General features: G+C 35.0%; 2 protein-coding genes across 8 annotated transcripts; one reads left to right on the plus strand and one right to left on the minus strand.

Moving 5' to 3' along the window:
• Nucleotides 1-102: 102 nt before the first annotated feature.
• On the minus strand, nucleotides 103-5,544 carry LOC143459146 (uncharacterized). 7 transcript variants are annotated; one of them, XM_076956144.1, is made up of 13 exons: nucleotides 5,374-5,544; nucleotides 5,187-5,232; nucleotides 4,758-4,884; nucleotides 4,016-4,129; nucleotides 2,623-3,741; nucleotides 2,247-2,501; nucleotides 2,079-2,168; nucleotides 1,645-1,713; nucleotides 1,476-1,567; nucleotides 1,289-1,394; nucleotides 1,094-1,208; nucleotides 772-854; nucleotides 103-496 (listed from the first exon to the last, which is right to left on the minus strand). In XM_076956144.1, the coding sequence occupies exons 7-13, from the start codon at nucleotides 2,124-2,126 to the stop codon at nucleotides 407-409; spliced, it is 603 nt and encodes a 200-aa protein (XP_076812259.1). In that variant the 5' UTR covers nucleotides 2,127-2,168; nucleotides 2,247-2,501; nucleotides 2,623-3,741; nucleotides 4,016-4,129; nucleotides 4,758-4,884; nucleotides 5,187-5,232; nucleotides 5,374-5,544; the 3' UTR covers nucleotides 103-406. The 7 variants fall into 7 exon arrangements, with proteins under 7 accessions (XP_076812259.1, XP_076812254.1, XP_076812257.1 ...); XM_076956139.1 differs by having other exon boundaries at nucleotides 4,758-4,982; XM_076956142.1 differs by lacking the exon at nucleotides 5,187-5,232 and having other exon boundaries at nucleotides 5,270-5,544.
• A 1,358-nt stretch (nucleotides 5,545-6,902) lies between these two features.
• Nucleotides 6,903-9,666, plus strand: LOC143460786 (mitochondrial intermembrane space import and assembly protein 40-like). The gene is made up of 3 exons (XM_076958414.1): nucleotides 6,903-7,141; nucleotides 8,596-8,697; nucleotides 9,199-9,666. The coding sequence occupies exons 1-3, from the start codon at nucleotides 7,120-7,122 to the stop codon at nucleotides 9,591-9,593; spliced, it is 519 nt and encodes a 172-aa protein (XP_076814529.1). The 5' UTR covers nucleotides 6,903-7,119; the 3' UTR covers nucleotides 9,594-9,666.
• Nucleotides 9,667-10,579: the final 913 nt, after the last annotated feature.

A 10,579-nucleotide genomic window follows, 5' to 3' on the forward strand; every position in this document is an offset into this window, starting at 1 on the left:
AAACCGGCAATTTAAGCGTTCACCCCTCAGTGGCTGATAAATGCAGCAAAATTAAATGGAAGCGATTCATTGGGCAAAAGTTTAAAGGTACTGGATTGTTTAGTGCTTTTGTCGCACTGTGTTGTATTGAAATGTACCAAGTTTGTTTGCGGTCTTCCATTGGAACAACTATTTGTCAACTATGCAATTTCATTTTAATGGATTTTTCTGTTCAGTACGAGCACTTTACAAGCACAAACGGAATTTATACAGTTTTTTCTCCGATGCATGTAAAATATTTCAACTTTATTTCCTGTTTGCCTCGTATATAAACTGCTTATCTTAGGTTTCTGTGGATGATGTTTATTAAAAGTGATTTCGAAAAAGAATACAATCAATGAAATGTGCATACGAATCAACTTTTCTGTTAGTGATGCTGACATGTAAATGTGTTCTTTAAACAGCAACCTTTCGGACAAATCTCATGGCACCACCTTCTACATTCTTCACAGGACACCTTAGAAAACAATACATAGGATTACTTTTTTGCAATCACATCTCTCAATGTATTTATCCTCAAAAACCTGGAAATGCAAGAACTGTAATCTTTGCAGTAATTAATGTTCATAGCAAAATTGATCGCTCTTATAATTTACATGATATGATTAAGTAATTAATTGAATTTCACACTTTCATTAGCTTAGTGGATTCTTATCACTGTCACATTACACAACTTGTTCAAAAACAAATGCGCCAATGACACATTTCTGTCATACTTGATAGGAATCATACCCAATTTATTGTGTCTCCATGAAATGATTTTGGTGGTTTTGCATCATGACACATGAGACAGTAATTTTCCAAACAACTTACATCTAATAATGTAATTGAAACATGTCACATTAAGCAACAACCATGCTTTCCATATTATTGTTGTAATTCAGCACAGGTGTATCTAATTATCTACATTACAAGAATGTTCCATTATTGCGTTAGCATTTTGTCAAAATGGTCGACACTATGTACAATGATTTCTAATTCTATGTAAAATAGGAGAAAAGCACTGCATTAGCACCATTAAACCCTAGCTGTTTGAACTTGAAATAAAGCTTACCTGTCATATTGAGCAATAAGTTGCCAAAATTCTCTCTGTACAAAGTACACGATGTTGAATCCGCTTTGAAATCTGCGTCTTCAAACAAATTTTGGCACAAATAACGTTCTGCTTCCTACAACAACTTAATGGTTTAAAAATATTCTGGATCCAAAGTGGATTATAGAAAAGTAAAACAGTGTTTTAAAACTTTACCATTAATGCAAGAGGGCCACAATTCATAAAGTCCTTTTGTTCGTTATGCTTTCTGCAGCAGTATCTCCACTCAGATGTTGTTTTTCGATAATGTCGAAAAAATGATCTATTGTTTTACAAATAGAATTACTTATTGCATAAATTTATATTTATGAAACAGGCGCTAACATGACAACTACAGTGATACCCAAAGTGTTTTTTTATTCGATGAATATATTCCATTGGTTCTTTTCCAAACGAGTCATAAACGTAAATAGTTTTAGTGTCATTGCTTTTAACCTGAAAAGTAAAATTGTGATTGGTTAGCAGTCAGCCAGTAAGTTTCCTCATTTCAATATTTATTAAATTTTACTGACCATTAACAACCAGTGGTTTTCATGGACATTTACCACAGTGATAAATGACTGATCAATCATAGCATTGGCCTACAAAAATTAGATCATGATAGTTAAACTGTTAATGTGCAGTTTACAACAACTATTAACAACGTTCATGGCTATCATAACTGTTGTTGCATATAGATCAGGAAATGTCCGAAAAAAATTTATTACCACCTGCACATCACTTGCTAACTTTAAGTGGATATTACTGTAATAAATTTATTATTTTTGTTACTGTATGTGTGCCAAAGTTTAGCAGTTTGTTGTTTATTATTATTATTATTATAATAAGTTCCTTAAAAAAAGTTTTTTTCTTTATATATTCGATAAATTGCAGGCATATGTTAGGCTTCAAAATTACAGACGCTTAAGCATTCCCCTGATCCAAAAACTTCATAAGTTCAGCTTACCAGTTTGCTTGAGGTAGATTGCCGGAACCGCCCATTCCAAAACCACATTGTAGAATAGACGGGTGACAGTACAACAATCTTCTTCTTTGCCTGTAAAACCCAAAAAAGTTGACCACTATGTTTACCCTACAAGCAATGTAAGTTTATTCCAAACCCAGTAAAAATTACCTTTAAAATCAAGGCTTTCAAGTTTCAATACTCCTTCCATAACTTAAAAACAAAGTTGTCATAGCAATTTTGAAATTGAACAGAACAGCAATATGTTAAAGTTTTTCAGCAAAATTTACAAAAAAACCGCCAAACTAACATCGTCATCAAGCCAAGCAGATTGCAAGCGTTTCATTGAATCTGTTTTTATTGCCATATTTCCGATGACAACTTCAACTCTACCTGAGTGTTTGGATTCCCACAAATGTTTAATGTCTGCATCAAAAAAATCACAAAATTAAATTCTGGATATGTCCAGTGATGGACTGAATTACTTATTTAATTGTACTTATTCAAGCGTTTCATTCTAAGTATGTTTGCAGTAATAATGACGCACCAATAAATTGTGATGGAGTAAGTTTTCCAGATTTCAAAGATTTTTGCTGCTAACATATTCTTTTTCGATTTTACCGGACACATGCTGATTCTCAACAGTGGAAGTAAAATCTGAAGTGTCTGGAAAGTCAAGTAGTAGTCAAAGTTGTCGTCATTGCTGTAATAACTGGGACACCTGAACTAGGGTTTATCACATGCAAAGCTACGGAAAAGTGATTAGCAGATTTGCTTGAAAGATCAGGATCACTGATTATTTTTCGATCTAAAAGACAACTATTCTGTATGCCTATAACAACAACAACAAAGTAACTATACCCTTATGATACCTGTCAGCTGTCATTAATCTATGTCAGGAAAAGATGTCTTAATTTTTTTATGCAATTTGCATTAATTTCTTCATTGTAAAAAATGAGTGGATAAATAATCGGCTAATAAACATGAAATTAACCATATCCATGCCACAGAATGAATACCTTAAAAGAAATGATCACAGCTATTGCACCCCACCATTACAAACGTAATTATGGACATGACTAATTTTTGCCATGTTACTCCAAAAGTATTTTTTCACTTTATGTCACAATATTTATGTATCGAAAACAAATGTCAATAGCATTTACACTGTGTATTTAACAGCTATATTAAAGATACATGGTAGTGATTAATAACTTTAATACAGTATAATTTGGTTATTGAGACATGTCTGGGGATCACCAAAAATTGCAGTCCTAGGCGAATTGCACACGAGTATTAACACAAGGATGTCAGACATGCACAATACACACAACTAAAATGCAATCATAACTAAAGTTGCATTACGTCATGTTCATGTACATTGGGTATGCAGTATGTTCACATATTCACATTATGCACAGAATGAGCCATTTCCATATAGAAGTGGACTCTGTAATAGTTTGTAAGTATAAACCTAATAGAACCCTGTACAGTGTACATACTGCATATTCCGTAAGGAACATTTATAGTTGTATAGCGATAACAAATAAAATGGTTATCAACAGCAGACATACTTTTCAAAAGTTTTTTGCTTCTTGCATCATCTGATAGACTGATACCTTATCATCCCCTGAAAACAATCGTTTTCTAGCCATTGAGCATAATTCTGAAAAACGTTCAACATATATAAAATACACAAACAAATAGTTACAAAGCTATAAAATATACTACTTATAATTAAGTTAACACATTACTAGTGTTAGTAAAAAGTGTAATTATGTATGTTGTAATAAATAGAGTTAGCCTGAAAGAAATCAAAAACATTTAAATTTTTTCCAACCACTTTTGCATCCGATTCGTGCATTTAAATAGTGAAAACAGAATTAGTATTTACGAATAACAGTGAAACAGAAAGATGCAAATGACACAGGAAAACCTACCTAGATGACGTTTAAAATTGAAACGTCATGTTATGACAGCTGGACACATGCAGCAGTGAAAATGGCTTCGTTTCTCTGTGTTCGTGCAGTTCTGGTAACAAGGAAGACAACTAACTAAAAAACAAGAAAACTGTTAATAGCAATGGAAAAACATGTACATTGAAAATTCTTATATTATACACAACAATTACAGTCTGCAACTTAACACATTGGATTGAACAATGACTATGATGTTCAAAAAATAGAAGTGCTTTCATTAGTATGAAAAATAGCTACTAAAATGGTTGAGGCTTGGGAGCTTATTAACTCAATTCTTCGATAACTTGTAGTTTTTTTTTTCTCCTCAGGATGTTACACTTAGTTACACAAAATTACTATTTAATCAGAAAACCTCTCTGCCAATACATACCGGTATGTTTGACAAGTTAGCATGATTTTTTCCAAGGATATGAAATTAGTGGTATTTTGATTTTTCATCGCAATGTGTGAATGCTAACATACTTGGGAACAGTGACAGAGCCAGGTTGTTAAAGTAGGGAAAGCAAATTGTAAACGTAAAAAAGCTACCAATTCCGGGGATATTTTGGGTACAAAATGCCTAAATATTTGCTTCCTGAAATATACAAACACACATCGTACATCATTAAATCTCAATCACACCACAAATAACATAATTAAGCAATCACAAAGTTTGGAATATTTCTGCATTATGGTGAAGTTATATACTTAAAGAATTATATACCTGCTTTTCCCGAAACATTCATGTCTACTGCCCGATGAAAATGATTGGAAAGAAAGTGTTTCTGCAAGCTTTGCTTTATCAGAAAGGTCGGAGGACAAAGTGGACAGGATTGAAATTGCAATATAAACTGTAACACATTGTCCATGGAGGTTTCAATACAGCTTTCAGACAATTTAAATTTCACCATTTCTCTTAAATATTAAAGCATTTCACAAAGCAGAAAACCTATGTAACAAAACTTTAACGTACAGCAATTGAAAGCAAAAATATTCGGTAACAGGCGTACAAGATTATGTCACTATGACAATTACCAATGTTAGCAAAGACAACAATCACCTAGCCATGCTTGTCAATATGCAAACTAGTAAGGTCAATTTATTTGAAATGACTTGGCAAAGCTGAAATGTATAGGTGCAGCCTACATCTTACCTGAAATTTGAAATGCGATCCTACATTTCAATTTGACACCCTTGATCTAAACAAACATATCACATACAGTCATACAGACATACCGGTAGTTATGGTTGTTTGCACGACTGCTTCAATTGACTTGAGTTGTCAATGTACAACATCACAACTAATGAACTAAATGTGTCTCTGCATCACAGCTACATACCGGATTTTCCGAATCTTGCAGCCTCAGCAACAGCATAGCTGTATAGGCAGCTTCTAACAACATCCTCATTTCAGCCTAGGCCTAGCCTATATACATTTTTCGCTCCCAACAGTCAACGGCGAAAAACAAACAATATAAAAAATAAAGGCTGCCGACGTCACGAACAGCAGGGTGGTATACCGATAGGCAACCACGTGACGTCACGGATAGCAGGGTGCTGGCAACCATGTGACGTCACGGATAGCAGGTTGCTCATGAAAACCAGCAGGCTGCCATTCGTGACGTCACAAAGACATTTCAGCATGTGCTCAGTTAGCACTCCTATTGCTATTTTCCTTGCATTGCTTGTGACGTAATCTTAGGGCGTGCTTGGAGATCAGACCAGCGCTGTGAAAAGAACGCTCTGTGACGTCATAAAGAACGAGTAAACTATTGGCCCTCACAAACTCTTGGCCAGTTTCATTGGATGATTAAGAACTTCGGCAACCTTATTTGATTAATTATCTAAAGCTTTACAAACCTTTCAAAGTGAAGTAGTGAAATTCAAAATTCCGTCACGGTTGAAACAATTTTTTTCACAAAGAAGTGCCTTACGTATATGGTGAATATGAACGCGATAACCTCGCCTTAAGCGAGACTCTAGGAGTCTAGGAGTCTAGGAGAATGCCATTCTGTTTTGACGATTCAACGTTGTAGGTATATTTTTACCAAAAGTTTTTTCCTGCTCGTTAATTGTTCATGAGCATGTGTTTTCATTGTGATATAACTATAACGGTTAGCATCCTAACTTTCGCACCGCACATGCAGTTAATGGTGAAAAACTAAATAGTACAAAAAAATGAATAAACAAAGTCCCCGAATTATTTGACAAAATATGTCTCTACGTGTCAAGTCATATGATCAGCTTTATATAGTAAATGGTAAGTAATATAGTAAGGTGAAAATCTGCTTCAATATTTGTCAAAATTAATCATGATGAAAATCTATTTTAGTATTTATCAAAGTTGTTACTTCCCTTCAAATCACGCACACTAGTTTTCCACCGAAGTCGTTAAGTAAGTTTCACTGGGTAGCCTATAGTAGCACGTACTCTTTTTTACTTCCGCCCGAGGAAAGCTTTCCAAGATACCGAAAATTATACCAAATAAACTTGGACATTTAAAAAAAGAAGAGAGTGTTTTGCATAACCTTAAAAATACACTAATATAAACTTTTATCTCTCATAGACATAGTTATAAATTCATTTTGTAAATCACAATTTCATAGAAAACTTCTCCAGAAACTTTAAAGGCCAAGTTACCAACAACAGTTACCAACAATAAAAAAATGGATGTTGATCAGTAAATTATATTTTGCACATATGGTCATAGGATAAGCTAAAATAGTTATATATACTCTAACATCAGTTACAATTTACGAATACCATAAAAGCTGTCTATATTTCAGTTTTGTTGGCAAAGCAAATCTTTTTTTTGACGTCCAGCGCTGACCTTGCTGCCTTGTCAAGCGTGACCTTTCAAACATGACATCCTATGACCCAACAAACGTGCTTGTCTTTCACATATTTGTAAGCGAAGCGTAGGCTAGTTCTGTAGACTGCAGGTAGACCAGGCTCTTGTAGGATTGGGAAAGGATTCCATAGCTAAGGCGAGTCTGAATTATTTCACACGTTACCAAGTCAATAAACATTTTCCAGAACCTATCGGTTATACAAACACCATCGCCAAGTGCCACGGTAAAAGTGAGATGTCTTTTTGTCGAAAAGAAGGTGAGTTTGTATAAGTTAGGTTAAACTGATTACTTAATAATTTTAATCCTCCATTGGGTTCTCTGAAGTTTTGCATATCACTTTAGTATGCTTTGGACTAACATTTCATAAAATGCCATCACAACACATGATTTAGATTTTTTTTAACAGTGGCACAAAATCGCCACCAGAATCTTTGGAACCAAAAAAAGCAATTTTAGCTACTTTCATAACAATTTCTAGCCTGAATCTGCACAACCTAGGACATTCAAGCATGCCAACTGACAGACGGGTAGGGTATGTTCCAGGCTAAAAAACAACCCCAACCATACCACCCTCTGATTGGTCCAGCCAGGTATTTAAATGCTTTCGTAAGAATCCAACACAATCACAGAGATCTTTATTTTCCCCAGTTTGACTCAGAAATTGTATGAGCAAGGACAAGTTTCTACTTCAATTTAGTTCGGTAATCACCAGTCTGTAAAATAAGTAATTGCATCTCCAATGCCATGCTTTCCACAATGGTTAATAACCAATGTGGTAATATTTCACAGAGAGAATTATGCAAAAGAATTCAGGCCTAACAAAAATGGTCATAAAAAGCAACAGGTCATATTATTGGTGACTTAAGGTGGCGTCTACCGCAGTCCACATTCTAAGTTAAGTATTTAACATACATTCAGACATCTGAATGGAAAATTGCAAAAGACAGGACATCCTGAAACATGACAAATCGTTCAGGTCTAGACCACTGCTTGATCCACAACTGCTGACTTTGTACAAAAAGTATTCTTTAAGCTTTTTACATGAAAAAGTGTTGAGGCATTTTTCATCCTGGCCAAACTTTATAGATCGGACTGTTTTGGATAAATTAGTCCAATGCTCTAGCCCAGTGGTCGGCAACCCCTGGCACGTGTGCCAGTTGTGGCAATTCGAGAAGATTTGATGCGCACATTATATCACCTTAAGAAAATGTAAAAAATGCCTTATAAAAATGTTTGGCACAAGAGTAGTTGATATTTTGACATTATTCATAAACTGGCACACTGCATACGAAAGGTTGCCGACCCCTGCTCTAGTCATATTGTACAGTATTGTTGTTTGCATGCCAACCTTCATTTCTCTCCCTTCAGCTTTTTTGTGCAAAAAGAAGCGTATGAGGCATATTTGTTTGAAACTTCTGACCTTGTTATAAAAATAATTACGTTATAAAGAATTTATCTGAAATTTCCCACCTTTAGCTTGTTATGTTTATAGTGTAAGTATAAATTAGAGGATAAAGCAACACCTGCAGTTTGCAAGCATAGCAGTGTTGCCGCCAGCATCTGTGTCCAGATACTGTTTGCATGTTTGGTTTTGCTGTCTTCGCATTAGCCTTCAAATTTGTTCTGTTCTTTTAATTTTTAGTACGACATTTTACACTTTCCAGTATATTTTTATTAAAGCATGATTTCTGTTGCTTTGCTTTTTTGCAGGAAAAGACAAGATCATTTTTGTGACTGAAGAATATCTTGAAACTCCCAGCAATACAGTTCTGCTACCAGATAATCCCGATGAAGTAGATACAAGTAATGTGGGTGAGCATAATTGTTAGGCAGCAAAGTTTCACAAGAAAGCTGTATGCATTTGTATAAATGTTAGTGATAAACGAAACAATGGTCTCCATAATCGCCTCACACATCATGGCAGCTTTGAAACAGATGAAAAAGGTTTACAATGTATTAGACCTGATCATGAAATTACATTTTGGTAGTAGTAACCAACTTGTTCGAGCAGCAACCTACGTACTATTTATATAACAGACTGCCTACAAGAAACATGTGCGATTTGCATTAAATAATAACTGATACAATTTTTCTGTACTTTCTACATATCATGCATCTGCTTACAGTTTACCATGTATGTTTTTATGCTACCATATCATATGTAGAAATGGTTCATTAAAACATGTTAATGGCCCCAATCCTAATATGCTATTTGCCAATTAGCATTGCAGGATATCTATGCATCCTTATAAATATGAATATGCTGAATATATCAATATGAATATAATAACACATGCTGCATGCATTTTACAGGTGCAATTTTACCGAATGGAGAAATAAACTGGGATTGTCCATGTCTTGGTAACTTGCCCAATGGGCCTTGTGGTCAAAACTTTCGGGACGCATTTTCATGTTGGGTCGAAAATAGGAATGATGAAGCCACCTTTGCGGAAAAATGTTGGGATAATTTTACAAAATGGGAAGGTTGCATAAGCGAACATAGAGACATTTATCGACCATCCGGTGATGATGACACCAGTGTGTCGGCTACCGATCTATCCGAATCTACAGTGATTAAAGAAAACGAAGCTTTGCCATACAAAGACAATGAAGCAGTGAATAATAATATCGAAGAAAGTGAACCAAAGACATCTGGCCATAAAGAAGACTCAAATAGAGCTATTGCTGCCGCGTCTACTAGCAAGTAGCCTGAAGTTTGTTTGTTTCATTGTTTGATGTAATTGTTTAATAAATACAATCATGTTTTTGTATTAAGGCTAATACTCATTGTATACTTCAATAAGGGGAAGTGTAGTGAAAGACTCACGGAACAAAGGATAATATTCGCGAAAATTGTTTGAACCACACCTGCACTTATTAGTCGTATTAGTCGTATCCCTAAAATACTAGTCGTATCTGGTTGTAAGAATGATACAAAATTCTTAGAACCCACCCATTCAATATCGCGAATTGTTGCGTCAACAATTTTTCGCTCCCCAAACAATGGTGAAAAATAAACAGTACAATACAATAATGAGTAGTCATCTCCAGATGTGATGATTCGTCTACTAAAGTGCTTGAACAAACCGGTGTGTTAGTGTAGACTAAAAAACTTTTAACATTTCGGAAAAATCGGAATACATATTGCAGTAAAAACTCGTACTTTCACTCAAGCCATACTTCTTGCATTTCCGGTGTAGTTTTCGTCTTTTCGCACTCTTAGGACAAGAGTCACCAAACTACGGCTCGCATTTCGCTACAATTTAGTAATGAATAAATAATAATTGGTACCACAAAAAAAGTTATTTCCAATAGATCACTTCATAAACGTACGGCTACTTAAACCTTTGAGCCAGGAGTTGGTCACCATCCTGGTATAGGTGCCTATCATAGGCTGTGTCGATATTTGAAAGAAAAGGAAAAAGCTAGTAGGGAAACAAATTGAACATGGGAGCTTTCCTCATTAACGTTGTTTAGTAGTTATAAGTTTTATGAAGTGATATGTCCTCAGTGCCGTGTTATTATAACTTGTCCCCTCAATACATTATGTCTACTTTTGGTTGAACCGTAAACGTAAAACGAATTTCTTAGCACAGTTAAAGACTGAGGCTAAGCGTCCTTCACCAAAGAATTTAGCCATCAAATACGATTTGCGGGACAGATCTGAAAACAAGGCATTCACCTATTCATCGTG

This window comes from Clavelina lepadiformis, chromosome 5 (genome assembly GCF_947623445.1).
Source record: "Clavelina lepadiformis chromosome 5, kaClaLepa1.1, whole genome shotgun sequence".
NCBI lineage: Eukaryota > Metazoa > Chordata > Ascidiacea > Aplousobranchia > Clavelinidae > Clavelina > Clavelina lepadiformis.

Bases quoted from the DNA above. Each gene is read 5' to 3' on its own strand.
- LOC143460786 (XM_076958414.1), top strand. From the start codon at position 7,120: ATGTCTTTTTGTCGAAAAGAAG. The intron at 7,142-8,595 runs GTGAGTTTGTAT...GCTTTTTTGCAG, and splicing joins GTCTTTTTGTCGAAAAGAAG to GAAAAGACAAGATCATTTTT. The intron at 8,698-9,198 runs GTGAGCATAATT...TGCATTTTACAG, and splicing joins AGTAGATACAAGTAATGTGG to GTGCAATTTTACCGAATGGA.
- LOC143459146 (XM_076956144.1), bottom strand. From the start codon at position 2,126: ATGTGGTTTTGGAATGGGCGGTTCCGGCAATCTACCTCAAGCAAACTG. The intron at 1,209-1,288 runs GTAAAGTTTTAA...AAGTTGTTGTAG, and splicing joins GTGGCCCTCTTGCATTAATG to GAAGCAGAACGTTATTTGTG. The intron at 497-771 runs GTATGATTCCTA...TTGTTTTCTAAG, and splicing joins ATGGAGACACAATAAATTGG to GTGTCCTGTGAAGAATGTAG.